Source organism: Rhinoraja longicauda, chromosome 20 (assembly GCF_053455715.1).
Source record: "Rhinoraja longicauda isolate Sanriku21f chromosome 20, sRhiLon1.1, whole genome shotgun sequence".
NCBI lineage: Eukaryota > Metazoa > Chordata > Chondrichthyes > Rajiformes > Arhynchobatidae > Rhinoraja > Rhinoraja longicauda.
In genome coordinates this window covers 11221436-11236509 of record NC_135972.1, presented here as the reverse complement: position 1 = coordinate 11236509, position 15074 = coordinate 11221436, and the positions used below count along the sequence as shown (strand labels likewise).

Below are 15074 nucleotides of genomic sequence, written 5' to 3'. Positions count from 1 at the left end.
GGGAGCTGAATATTCAGGGGTACACAACGTATAGAAAAGACAGACAGGTGGGCAGAGGGGGTGAGGTCGATCTGTTGGTAAGGAATGATATTCACTCCCTTGCAAGGGGTGACATAGAATCAGGAGATGTAGAATCAGTATGGATAGAAATGAGGAATTGTAAGGGTAAAAAGACCCTAATGGGAGTTATCTACAGGCCCCCAAACAGTAGTCTCGACATAGGATGCAAGTTGAATCGAGAGCTAAAATTGGCATGTCGCAAATGTAATGCTACGGTGGTTATGGGAGATTTCAACACGTAGGTAGACTGGGAAAATCAGGTTGGTAATGGACCCTAGGAAAGAGAGTTTGTGGAGTGCCTCCGAGATGGATTCTTAGAACAGCTTGTACTGGAGCCTACCAGGGAGAAGGCAATTCTGGATTTAGTGTTGTGTAATGAACCTTATCTAATAAGGGGACTCAAGGTAAAAGAGCAATTAGGAGGCAGTGATCTTAATATGATAAGTTTTACTCTACAAATTGAGAGGGAGAAGGGAAAATCGGAAGTGTCAATATTACAGTATAGCAAAGGGGATTTGACTGGAAGGAGGCCCTAGCAGGAAAGACGGTGGAACAGCAATGGCAGGTATTCCTGGGAATAATGCAGAAGTTGCAGGATCAATTTATCCCAAAGAGGAGGAAAGATTCTAAGGGGAGTAAGAGGCACTCGTGGCTGACAAGGGAAGTCAAGGACAGCATAAAAATAAGAGAAGAAGTATAACATAGCAAAGAAGAATGGGAAGCCAGAGGATTGGGACTCTTTTAAAGAGCCACAAAAGATAACTAAAAAGGCAATATGGGGAGAAAAGATGAGGATAAGCTAGCCAATAATATAAAGGAGGATAGTAAAAGCTTTTTTAGGTTTGTGAAGAGGAAAAAAATAGTCAAGGCAAATGTGGGACCCTTGAAGACAGAAGCAGGGGAATTTATTATGGGGAACAAGGAAATGGCAGACGAGTTGAACCGGTACTTTGGATCTGTCTTCACTAAGGAAGATACAAACAATCTCCAGGATGTTCTAGTGGCCAGAGATCCTAGGGTGACGGGGGAACTGAAGGAAATTCACATCAGGCAGGAAATGGTGTTGGGTAGACTGATGGAACTGAAGGCTGATAAATCCCCAGGGCCTGATGGTCTGCATCCCAGGGTATTTAAGGAGGTGGCTCTAGAAATTGTGGACGCATTGGTGATCATTTTCCAATGTTCTATAGATTCAGGATCAGTTCATGTGGATTGGAGGGTAGCTAATGTTATCCCACTTTTTAAGAAAGGAGGGAGAGAGAAAACGGGAAATTATAGACCAGTTACATCTGACATCAGTGGTGGGGAATATGCTGGAGTCAATTATAAAAGACGAAATTGCGGAGCATTTGGATAGCAGTAACAGGATCGTTCCGAGTCAGCATGGATTTACGAAGGGGAAATCATGCTTGGCTAATCTTCTGGAATTTTTTGAGGATGTAACTAGGAAAATTGACAGGGGAGAGCCAGTGGATGTGGTGTACCTCGACTTTCAGAAAGCCTTCGACAAGGTCCCACATCAATTAGTGGGCAAAATTAGAGCACATGGTATCGGGGGTAGGGTACTGACATGGATAGAAAATTGGTTGGCAGACAGAAAGCAAAGAGTGGGGATAAATGGGTCCCTTTCAGAATGGCAGGCAGTGACTAGTGGGGTACCGCAAAGCTCGGTGCTGGGACCACAGCTATTTACAATATACATTAATGACTTGGATGAAGGGATTAAAAGTACCATTAACAAATTTGCAGATGACACAAAGCTGGGTGGCAGTGTGATCTGTGAGGAAGATGCTATGAGGTTGCAGGGTGACTTAGACAGGTTGTGTGAGTGGGCAGATGCATGGCAGATGCAGTTTAATGTGGATAAGTGTGAGGTTATAGGAAAGGAATAGGAAGGCAGATTATTATCTGAATGGTGTCAAGTTAGGAAAAGGAGACATACAACGAGATCTGGGTGTCCTCGTGCATCAGTCACTGAAAGGAAGCATGCAGGTACAGCAGGCAGTGAAGAAAGCCTTCATAACAAGAGTGGTTGAGTATAGGAGCAAAGAGGTCCTTCTGCAGTTGTACAGGGCCCTCGTGAGACCGCACCTGGAGTACTGTGTGCAGTTTTGGTCTCCAAATTCTGAGGAAGGATATTCTTGCTATTGAGGGCGTGCAGCGTAGGTTTACTAGGTTAATTCCTGGAATGGCGGGACTGTCATATTTGGAAAGACTGGAGCGACTAGGCTTGTATACACTGGAATTTAGAAGGATGAGAGGGGATCTTATCGAAACATATAAGATTATTAAGGGGTTGGACACGTTAGAGGCAGGAAACATGTTCCCAATGTTGGGGGAGTCCAGAACCAGGGGCCACAGTTTAAGAATAAGGGGTAGGCCATTTCAAACAGAGATGAGGAAAAACTTTTTCAGTCAGAGTTGTAAATCTGTGGAATTCTCTGCCTCAGAAGGCAGTGGAGGCCAATTCTCAATGCATTCAAGAGAGAGCTAGATAGAGCTCTTAAGGATAGCGGAGTCAGGGGGTATGGGGAGAAGGCAGGAACGGAGTACTGATTGAGAATGATCAGCCATGATCACATTGAATGGTGGTGCTGACTCGAAGGGCCGAATTTTCTACTCCTGCACCTATTGTATATTGATTAAGTAAATTTTCTCCTATATTCTCAGGAGATCAATCAGGTGAACTCTTTGCAAGTATTTCTTTCCCTGAACAGAGTGGCTAAACCTGTATATCCAATTCCAAGTATTTTCCAGACAGGACCATTCAAATGCAGTAAAATGTCTTTACCTGTGTATTTAGAACTTCTGATAATAAAAGCCAACACTATATGCCGATCTAATTGCTCGTGGTACCTGCATGTTAACTTTCAATGATTTGTGTACACAACTCCTAGGTGCCTATGTGCCATCATTTTTTAAATAGTTCGACTGTCCCAAATAAAAGTTTTAAATATCCTGAGTGAATTAGTTCACAATATTAGTTCTTTTGATGTACAAAAGTTTTTATGGGGGAGGAGGGTTAAATGATCGATATTGTATTTGAGACATGCTGAACTTTCTGTGACGATAGGAATATATTTTTGAAATGGGAAAAACTAATTTAACAGCATTGTAAAGGGATATTGGGGGTGTTGCAAAGTTTGGCAGAACAGGTGTTTTTGTTTGAGAGAGCTGAAAGGGATTGGCTTCCAAAGATAACGATAGTGGCTGCAGAGAACACCAATTGTGCCAGGTTTGTGTTTTAATGGGAGCTAAGAATGAAAATTTGGTCATTAACAATTTACTGTAACTAACAAAATTGATAATTCAATGTAGCTGAAAGTTTTTTAACCACTTTTCTATTTTCACTTGTAATGGAAATTTTTTAAACTTTAACCGAAGCGTTGATTATGATTGTTTGGCCCCTGAAAACCAGTGAACAGAATGATGTTCTGATGGAGCAATTGTATTTGGCTTATAAGAAGTCATTTTTCAGAATGTTTTCATAAAGAATTCGGTGTATTAAAATAATGTGTTAAGTTTGGATTGCATTTCAAAAATACTGATGCCTTGTTGTTTTTGGATTTTGATTCTCCTTTATAGAAACATGATGGTCACCTTCCAATAGAAATAAAGGCTGTTCCTGAAGGAAGTGTCATTCCTCGGGGGAATGTTCTCTTTACTGTTGAGAATACCGATCCAGAATGTTATTGGCTAACTAATTGGGTTGAGGTATGTCTGCAGTTTACTTTTGTTGCTTTTTAAGAGTGAAAAATACTTGCACCACATTTAGGCTCCCAGATTTTTATTATGTTCCCTTGGTTGTTCTGTATTTTGTCGGCACGCAAAACATTGTCTTTTGGGAGCAGTGAACTTGAATTTCCCCTTGATTTCTAGACATGTCTTGTTCAAACATGGTATCCAATTTCCGTGGCTACCAATTCCAGAGAGCAGAAGAAAATTTTGGCCAAGTATTTAATGCAGACTGCTGGTAATTTAAATGGACTGGAGTACAAACTTCATGACTTTGGCTATCGAGGAGTTTCCTCTCAAGAGGTAAGAACTTTATTTTTCTAATGGAATTTGAACTGAATAATCAAAGGCTTGTCTAAGGAATCAGCCAGATTAACAAAGTATTTGATGTTAAGTTTGCAAAAACTTTGTTCATTTTTTTAACTAAAGAGTGAATTGTGGTGACTTGAATTTGAAGAATAATATACCAACGGTAGACATTTAATGCATTTACTTTACGTTGGTAGTTCCAACTGATCCCAGTTACCTGCCGATTCCCATAATGAGGCCGTCTTTCATAGAGTCATACAGTGTGGAAATAGGCTCTTCGGCCCAACTTGCCCACACCAGCCAACATGTCCCAGCTACACATGTCCCAACTCGTCCCACCTGCCTATGCTTGGTCCATATCCCTCCCAACCTGTTCTATCCATGCACCTGTGTAACTGTTTCTTAAACGATGGGATAGTCCCAGCCTCAATTGCCTCCTCTGGCAACTTGTTCCATATACCCACCACCCTTTGTGTGAAAAAGTTACCCCCTCGGGTTCCTATTAAATCTTTTCCCCTTCACCTTGAACCTATGTCCTCTGGTGCTCGATTCACCTACTCTGGGCAAGAGACTCTTTGCATCTACCCGATCTATCCCTCTCATGATTTTGTACACCTCTACAAGATCACCCCTCATCCTCCTGCGCTCCATGGAATAGAGACCCAGGCTACTCAACCTCTCCCTATATCTCACACCCTCTAGTCCTGGCAACATCCTCGTAAATCTTTTCTGAACCCTTTCAAGCTTGACAATATATTTCCTATAACATGGTGCCCAGAACTGAACACAATATTCTAAATGCGGTCTCACCAACGTCTTATACAACTGCAACATGACCTTCCAAATTCTATACTCAATACTCTGACTGATGAAGGCCAATGTGTCAAAAGCCTTTTTGACCACCTTATCTACCTGCGACCCAACATTCAAGGATCCATGCACCTGCGCTCCTCGGTCCCTCTGCTCTACAACACTCCCCAGAGGCCTACTATGTGTAGGTCCTGCCCTTGTTAGACATCCCAAAATGCAACACCTCACACCTCTCTGTATTAAATTCCATCAACCATTCCTCAGTCCACCTGGCCAATTGATCCAGATCCTGATGCAATCTTTCATAACCATCTTCACTATCTGCAAAACTACTCACTTTTGTATCATCAGTAAACTTGCTAACCTTGCCCTGTATGTTCTCATCCAAATCATTGATGTAGATGACAAACAGTAATGGGCCCAGCACCGAACCCTGAGGCACACCACAAGTCACAGGGCTCCAGTCCGAGAAGCAACTTTCCACCATCACCCTCTGCTTCCTTCCATGGAGCCACTTTGCTATCCATTCCACTATTTCTCCTTGGATCCCATGTGATCTAACCTCCCAGAGCAGCCTATCATATTTCCTTTGAATATTTGATCATCTTTTGCTACTGCATTGGGCTGGAGCCAAAATATGGCTTGGTCATGGGTTCTTACTATAAGGAGAAACATGATGGGATCAGTTTCCTGGAAAATTATCACCTCCCTTATGCTGAATGATAGCATGACTAAGACCCACAGAGACTCAAATTGAAGTAAAGTAAATATTGCCCGTGTTTAATGTTATCATGCTGATTTCATTACTTTTTGAATAAGAACTCAAGAAACCGAACACTCAGCCTGTTGAACATGTTCTGCCATTCAAAAAAGATAATTGCTGTTGAGCTACCTCAATGATATTATCCTGTCCCCATATAGCAACTCCTTTAATATTCACAAATCTATTGATCATTGTGATTAGATGGAAGTTGAGTGTAATTAAAGACTGGAACCTCCACTTCATTCTGGAATGGAGAATTCGAAAGATACATCACCCTTTTGTATTGTTGCATTGAAGGAATTTCTTCTAATTCTAGATTTAAATCCCCTCTTTATTTTCAGTTCAGTTTAGTTTACTGTCACGTGTACCAAGGTACAGTGAAAAGCTTTTTGTTACCTGCCAACCAGTCAGCAGAAAGACAATACATGATTACAATCAACCCATTTGCAGTGTATAGATACATGAACAGGGAATAACATTTAATGCATGGTAAAGCCAGCAAAGTCCGGTCAAGGATAGTCCGAGGGAAATCAAAGGTAGATAGTAGTTCAGCGCTGCTCTCTGGTTGTGGTAGGATGTTTCAGTTGCCTCATAATAGCTGGGAAGATACTGTCCCTGAATCTGGTGGTGTGTGTTTTCACACTTCTATACCTTTTGCCTGATGGGAGAGGGGAGAAGAGGGTGCCCAGAGTGCGACTCGTCCTTGATTATGCTGCTGGCCTTGCAGAGGCAGTGCGAGGTATAAATGGAATCAATGGAAGGGAAGTTGGTTTTTTGCGATGGCCCGGGCTGCATCCACAATTCGCTGCAATTTCTTGCGATCCTGGGTGGAGCTGTTCCCAAACCAAGCTGTGATGCATCCTGATAAAATGCTTTCTATAGTGCATCTGTATAAGTTTGTGAAAGTTGTAGGCAACATGCCAAATTCCTAAGCCTTCTAAGGAAGTTGGTGTGCCGCCTTCGGTGTTGGTGATAATGACTCGGGAATTTGAAGTTTTTGACCATCCATACTTTGCCACCATCAATGCAAACTGGTGTATGTGTACCTCTTTGCTCACTGAAGTCGATCACTATCTCCTTTGCCTTGCTTTTTAAACAAAAATCCTCTAGTTCAAGATACTTGGGAAAGGATTTATGTCCCTTGGATCTACCATGTTTGGCCTCGATTTTTTACGTTCCAGTTGCTGCTTATTCTTTATTCCAGAAAATAGGCTTAGTGTACTATTATTTGTATCACAGACCCACAATCCCAGGAATAATTTTGCTGAATCTTAGTTGCCATTGAAGCAATGCAGCAATGTCCTTTTGTGGGTAAGAAGTCCAAAATTGGTACTCCAGGTATGGGCTCACTTAAGCCAAACATAATATTACAGCATCTTTCCTGTTGTATTTTCTTGCGATAAAGGGCAACATGTTGCTTTAGTTGTTGCATCGGCATATTGGCGTTCAGTGACGGCTTGTCAAGAACACATAGGTTCATTTGAACATGAGATGTTTCCCACTTTAAATACGTTCTAAAACAAAGTTTATATTTAGCGTGCTTCAGTATGTTTGACCAGGTATCATAATAGAAGTTCTCCTTTCAGACGGCAGGTATTGGGGCATCTTCTCATTTAGTAAACTTCAAAGGAACTGACACAGTTGCAGGAATCACCGTAATCAAGAAGTATTATGGAACAAAAGACTCCGTGCCAGGCTTTTCAGTGCCAGCAGCTGAACATAGGTAGGCATATGTTAATTGAACTTAAAAACATTTTTGAGCAGTGCTTCCAGATTGAGAAGCTGTTAACCTTTTTGTTATGTATTGTGAAGGGGATTTTGCAAAGTATTTGATACTTAACTCTATCTGCTTATTATGTGGGGAAAGATGATTAAACCTAACACCATCCTATGTTGAATTAAATGATAATATTTGTGATCATCAACTTGTTATTTGAATCTTGAAAGAATACTTGTAGTCTCACCAAATCTCATTTTAATAGATTTTAAGTTTGCCTTTGTAGATCTGTTTTGAACTTTCATTCTTGTAAGACTAAGTTTTTCTATTTGTAAATCTCGGCGTAGAGATGAGTTGTTAATTCTGTCCTTTGAGATAAGAATATTGTTGTAGTAATATTCATTTTCCTTTTTAAATACAGTTCAGATATGGCATCAGTCTTAACAATACCCTGTTCAGGAATTTGGTATTTTGGCCACATTTTATAATTTGCTTTTTATTGAAAGTTCTGTCAATTTATTTAGTAAAGTTCTTCCAGATTCCACATTCACTTTTTGCTTTGACATGTGTTGTATATACTATTAGCTCACTCTCTTGCATATGTTCTGAAGAGCTTAAAAGAAGACTTTTATATTGCACCTTTTTGATGCATTCAAGATGTCTTTAAATGCTTTGCAAATAAAGGTATTTGTGAACAACAGCACCCCTCCCAACCCGTCCGAATTTGGCAGAAAGTTTCCGCTTTCTTATTTCATTTCCGCCATTCCGATTTCGCCTCACATTTTTCCGCAAAATAGTCGGTAATTGCAATTTGTCAATTCGTCCGCGAGAGGTCGCTAGAGGTTCCCCGAGAAATCCCCACGTGCCCTGGAAGTCTCCCCAAAAATGTGGCGCCTAGGCTGGGCAAGGCAGCCAATCTCGACTTCATCGGGGCTTCCACGGCCGATCGGTGGGTTGAATTTGCAACCTGTGGTCAGGGCTCTGGAACTCCAGCCGAGCTGGAGCCAGCGCATGTATCCCCATAGCCAACTTCCTTGGCCAGCTGGGTAAACCAGCAAAGCTCTGGAACCAAGAGTGCCAGAAGATCAGTAGTGGAACTGTAATGAGTAAATATTAAATTTAAGTGCAAGATTATATAACTATATCAATTAATTAAGACGGAGTAAAAATATAGAGCACACCAGAAAAGCCAATTACCACCTTTTTGGGCTGATTATCAATTAATGTGTGAATTTATTTCAACAATTACTTCCGTATGCTTAGTCGAGTCGCATGTATCAACTCTTTCTTCATAACTTAGTCATACATTTTATGACCATTGTTCTTTTATTCAATACCAAGAGACTTGGGATGTGTAAGGACAAAGCAAAATAGAAAAATCAAAACAAAACATTTTTTTCTTTGTTGCAAAAAGTATCTCTGGTCAATAACCTTACTATAAATAGCAGAATATACTCATGATAGGCCTGACATTGTACATGTAGACCAAGAACTACAGACTGTTGGAAATAATAGTCGTTTTTCACACATGAATGTTGTGCAACACGTATGCTCATTTGGCATGCATACTTTTTTTGCTGAAAAATTGCATTACGTGCCATATGAATTTTGATGTAAAATTATGAATTTTCGACATCAAAATTATGATTTTTTTTAAATCAAATGTTGGGAGGTCTGCGACAGTCACGGTGCAGAAAATATAGTCGAAAATCTATGCCCAGTGATAAATACATCAGCGGTGTGATATTGACCAACTAATCCACAATTAATGGTGAATTGAGGCAGAAATAACATATGATTTTATTTTTGTGTTCAGCTGAGAGAGCATGAAGCTTTAGATGAAATTGAATGAGAATAACATGACATTCTCATTTTTTTTTAAAAGGTGGCACCCTCATTACACGGGAGTGTCACAAGTCTCTGGAGTGGGGCTTGGATGCAATACCTTCTGACTGAATGACTATTACCAGCTGAATCAAACCATGTACCCGAAAATAGCTGTTAATGCCAACAACCTTAAAATATATTACATTTATTATAATTTTGAGATTTCCCTTTTCACCAAATTGTCATAAAACCAAGTGAGTCTTGAACTTCAGGAAAAGCCAAATGTACTTGCGTTTTGGTCAGAATTGCTTGTAATTCAACAATTACTTTTTAATTTGGTATTCTAAAACCAATACTGAATTTTGTCCAGTTCTTTTTTTCCATTGCTGTCGTAACAAGGTGTCTTTTAACTCTAAGTTCTTTAACATTATCAGTTCACAGTTGTCTAACATTTTGGTTGCTTCTTGAATAGTTTCTGTATTTCTTTTCTATGAATAGTACAATTACAGCATGGGGAAAAGACTGCGAAAAAGATGCCTTTGAACACATAATGAAGACGTTTTCTACAGTGCCTGTATCAATTGTCAGTGACAGTTATGATATATATAATGCTTGTGAAAAAATCTGGGGTGAGGACTTAAGAGATTTGATAGAAGCAAGGAGTCCTGATGCTCCGCTCATTATTCGGCCAGATTCGGGAAATCCACTTGATACAGTTTTACAGGTAACTTGTTTCTCTTCTTCGTTCCTAGTTTAATGGTATTTATGTTTCGATTAAATCTAACAAAAAAATGTTGCTAAAATAAGGCACACATCAGAAGTATGAAAAACACACACTGAATACATCCGCATTGGAATTAAAATGGTGAAATATGCCTGGGCAGCACAGTGACGCGGTCGTAGAGTTGCTGCCTTTCAGCAACAGAGACTTGTTTGATCCTGATTAGGTGCTGTCTATACGGAGTTTGTACATTCCCCCTGTGACCTGCGTGGATTTTCCCTGGGTGCTCCAGTTTCTTCCCACACTCCAAAGACTTACAAGTTTGTAAGTTAATTGGCTTCTGTAAATTATAATTTAACCCAAGTATGTAGGATAGTGCTAGTGTACGAGGTGATCACTGGTCGGTGGGCCGAAGGGCTTGTTTCCACATTGTATCTCTAAAGTCTAAGTGAGAAAAACAATTTATACGCAAAAATTCTGGCACCGTTGGGATTTTGGCAGATTTTCCAAACTATTAGATGTTACTCCTAGTATGTGAACACTTTTACATCGCTTTCTGTGTGTTAAAAGTAATTTAATTAATTTTCCAGGGTGCCTGGTGAATTTAAAGGTAGCGAGAATTACATAAGTGCCCTGGACACTGGTACCAGTCACAAACATACCCATGTTCCTGATCCCTGATGCTCCAGACCCCAATACTACCACATACCTGGCCCATACACTGCATTCTTGCTGCAGCCACATTCTAACCACCAGCTTTGTACACCTGTCCTGCTTGCACTCTGGACCCCTGGCTCATTCCTGGACTAATGAGTGAGCTGAATTCCAGACAATCAGAATGTTTAAACAATGGCGCAATGGTGGGGCAGTTGGGAGAATTGCTGCATCACAGTGCCAGAGACCCAAGTTCAATCCTGACCTCGGATGCTGCCTGTTTGCATATTCTCCTTGTGACTGCATGAGTTTCCTCTGGGTGCTCCTGTTTCTCCTCGCATCCCAATGACATGTGGGTTTGTAGGTTTAATCGGCCTCTGTAAATTGCTCCTAATGTGTGGGGAGTGAATAAGAAAGTGGGATACATAGAACTAATGTGATGGTCGGTGTGGACTCAGTGTGCTGGAGAGCCTGTTTTCATGCTGGATCTAAAATGGGATGCCAGAATATTCGAATATTATTGTTAGAAATACAATATGTATAGATGTTTAGTCTTTGTAAGAATTTTATTAGATCTTCAATCACTTGGACTGATATGGTTCTACTTGCTGTTTGGTTAGTTCTAATTGCCTGGAAATTGCTTTCTTACTTACTGCAAGCAGACAGCTCTTGTATATGCTATGAAGTTGAAAAGGAAAGTAAACCTGAACTTTGCACCTACAAAACTTGAGATTTTTCTCTCGAGTAACAATGCTTGCATTTCATTTTGAGGTGGGAGAACTCAAAGGTGAAACTAGATGATAATCTGATTGTACTATACTGGGAAATGCTTCGTCCACAAAAAACTAACGTGAGACTTAAGAATTAAAAGAAAAATACTTGAATGTTTGAATAGTCCATGCATTTGAGGAGGAAATGTAAAATGGCTTTGGAGCAACCAAAATGTCAGAGCAAGTCTTGTCACGGGTGATGCACGAAACTAGAGATGAGTAATGTTAAATGCAGATGGCTGCCCCACGTTTGATTTTGAAATCCACAGATGTGAACTGTATTTTCAAGGAAGACAATACTGAATAACTGCAGAAATGTTTGAAAGTAATAAAATTGGGATTTAAAGTTAACATGATTTTTGGAAGCCAGTAAGAGCAGATTCTATTGTACTAACCATCTTATCAATTTGATTTTTCGAGTGGATATTGGATGCCAGATGCTTAACATCCAGATTTAAGTTTTGCGTGAAAAGTTTCTGTGCAAGGATATCATACCAATTAGTTTGGGTGGAACTTGCTGATAAAGAATCAACTGATGGGGATTAGTGAGCTAACCTGTTGGACTCGAGCTGTATTCAGCAAAATACTCTTGAGTCCATGCTGAGAGGATTCTTTTGCATTGCGTCAGACTAAATGTGAAGATATTGAAAGGGATGAAGATATGTAAAATCAACAAACTGCAAAATTGGATAATTTCCTATTTCCAGAATTAACTATTCTGAGCTCTCTCAAAATAAACGACCATTAGGGTCAGTTTTGAGTTGAATTGTTTGAACATTAGGTTTTTTCTGAAGTTTAATTGCATTATTCAATACTGGTGTCTAATTTTCAAACAAGCATTCATACCCTTGATGTGGTTTCTTGAATAATTGATATTTTGATTGTTATCTGTTGAATTATCAAAATCTTAATTGTTTCATCAGGTTCTTGAGATTCTTGGAAGGAAATTTCCACCAAAAGAAAACTGTAAAGGTTATAAAGTACTTCCACCTTACTTACGGATCATTCAAGGAGATGGTGTGGATATCAACACGTTACAAGAGGTAATAATTAACAGCCCAGAAAAGTAATCACTCCGTACCCTTTTCCTTTTTAGCTGGTTGATTTGAGATATTGCAGCTGAGTTCCTTCCCAGCTGAGATCCTTTTGCCCAGCCAACAATGAACCATTGTGGACTTCACCTTTCTTTGATCATTGTTGCTGGCTTTGATTTGTTGTTTTCATGCTTTTCATTCATTTGGATTTTTTTGTACCTTTTCATGCCTCTAGTTTCCCTCTCCCCTGAAGAAGGGTCTCGACCCGAAACTCCACCTTTTCCTTTTCACAAAAGATGCTGCCTGACCACTGAGTTACTCCAGAATTTTGTCTATCTTCCTTCATTAACAACTTGTTTAATTGATATAACTGCTCAAATGTGTATCAAAGCAGATAATTTTGAGGTTAGTGACTTCAAATTGGTTGGAGTTGGTATTAAGGAAGGCTTAATAGGAAGTAAGAAAATGGACCAAGAGAATCAAAATAACCACATGCTGTGCAGTCCAAAAGTGTGGTGAAGGCTTGTTAACTATAGCAGATCAGTGTGGAAAAGACATAACTAATGGGAGATGAGCAAATATAGAGAAGGAAAAAGAAGCAAATAATGGTGGAACTGGGAGGTCGTGCACGCAGATGCAGAAAATGTTCACCAAATCAAGCAGGATTAAAGGAGAGAAAAAAATTGAATTCCTGTTAGAGATTGTCTTTGCATCTGAACTGATCAATTTCGACTCTGTCGTGGAGTTCAATATTGAATTTCAATCCTATACAGACAGAAGATGATGTTGTTCCTCGGCTTCAGATGAGCATATTTGAAAGAATAAAGCCAAAGGCGCAGGTCAGCATGGGAATGGAATGGATAATTAAAATGATGGAGAGCTAGAAGCTCACGGTCACTCTTATGGACTGAATGGAGATATTCTGCTGTGGTCACTCTCCCTGATTTTAGTTTCTCCAATGTTAGTTAGTCTGACATCAGTGGTGGGGAAGATGCTGGAGTCAATTATAAAAGACGAAATTGCTGAGCATTTGGATAGCAATAACGGGATCATTCCGAGTCAGCATGGATTTACGAAGGGGAAATCATGCTTGACAAATCTACTGGAATTTTTTGAGGATGTAACTAGGAAAATTGACAAGGGAGAGTCAGTGGATGTGGTGTACCTCGACTTTCAGAAAGCCTTCGACAAGGTCCCACATAGGAGATTAGTGGGCAAAATTAGGGCACATGGTATTGGGGGTAGGGTACTGACATGGATAGAAAATTGGTTGACAGACAGAAAGCAAAGAGTGGGGATAAATGGGTCCCTTTCGGAATGGCAGGCAGTGACCAGTGGGGTACCGCAAGGTTCGGTGCTGGGACCCCAGCTATTTACGATATACATTAATGACTTAGACGAAGGGATTAAAAGTACCATTAGCAAATTTGCAGATGATACTAAGTTGGGGGGTAGTGTGAATTGTGAGGAAGATGCAATAAGGCTGCAGAGTGACTTGGACAGGTTGTGTGAGTGGGCGGATACATGGCAGATGCAGTTTAATGTAGATAAGTGTGAGGTTATTCACTTTGGAAGTAAGAATAGAAAGGCAGATTATTATCTGAATGGTGTCAAGTTAGGAGGAGGGGGAGTTCAACGAGATCTGGGTGTCCTAGTGCGTCAGTCAATGAAAGGAAGCATGCAGGTTCAGCAGGCAGTGAAGAAAGCCAATGGAATGTTGGCCTTCGTAACAAGAGGAGTTGAGTATAGGAGCAAAGAGGTCCTTCTACAGTTGTACCGGGCCCTGGTGAGACCGCACCTGGAGTACTGTGTGCAGTTTTGGTCTCCAAATTTGAGGAAGGATATTCTTGCTATGGAGGGCGTGCAGCGTAGGTTCACTAGGTTAATTCCCGGAATGGCGGGACTGTCGTATGTTGAAAGGCTGGAACGATTGGGCTTGTATACACTGGAATTTAGAAGGATGAGGGGGGATCTTATTGAAACATATAAGATAATTAGGGGATTGGACACATTAGAGGCAGATAACGTGTTCCCAATGTTGGGGGAGTCCAGAACAAGGGGCCACAGTTTGAGAATAAGGGGTAGGCCATTTAGAACGGAGATGAGGAAGAACTTTTTCAGTCAGAGGGTGGTGAAGGTGTGGAATTCTCTGCCTCAGAAGGCAGTGGAGGCCAGTTCGTTGGATGCTTTCAAGAGAGAGCTGGATAGAGCTCTTAAGGATAGCGGAGTGAGGGGGTATGGGGAGAAGGCAGGAACGGGGTACTGATTGAGAGTGATCAGCCATGATCGCATTGAATGGCGGTGCTGGCTCGAAGGGCTGAATGGCCTACTCCTGCACCTATTGTCTATTGTCTATTGACTGCATCGTACCTTTGCCTCCCTATTGCTGGTTGAATTAATAGCATGCTGATCTTCATTGCAAGCGGATGTGTGCACAAAGGAAGAGACTTGTAACTCCATTTATACAGAGCCTTGGTGATGCTGTATCAATAACACTGACCAGTCAGGTCTCCCTAATAAGGAAGGATATATTTGCAATAGAGTGCATCATATTTATCCTTGGTATGGTGAGTTCATCATATGTAGAGGTTAAAGGATTTGGCCTATACTCCCCTGAAGCTTTGAAGAATGAGGGGGATCACATTGAAATTTACAACATTCTTCAGGATAGTCA

At 40.6% G+C, this 15074-nt stretch overlaps 1 protein-coding gene across 2 annotated transcripts in view; it reads left to right on the top strand.

The window, feature by feature from the left end:
• The window catches only part of nampt1 (nicotinamide phosphoribosyltransferase 1), a 44085-nt gene that overhangs the window by 17565 nt on the left and 11446 nt on the right, over window positions 1-15074 (top strand). For both annotated transcript variants that reach the window (XM_078416936.1, XM_078416937.1), the window contains exons 4-8: window positions 3646-3774; window positions 3940-4098; window positions 7264-7400; window positions 9720-9945; window positions 12290-12409. In XM_078416936.1, the coding sequence (XP_078273062.1) occupies window positions 3646-3774; window positions 3940-4098; window positions 7264-7400; window positions 9720-9945; window positions 12290-12409 (771 nt within the window). The remainder of the gene's footprint in view (window positions 1-3645; window positions 3775-3939; window positions 4099-7263; window positions 7401-9719; window positions 9946-12289; window positions 12410-15074) is intronic.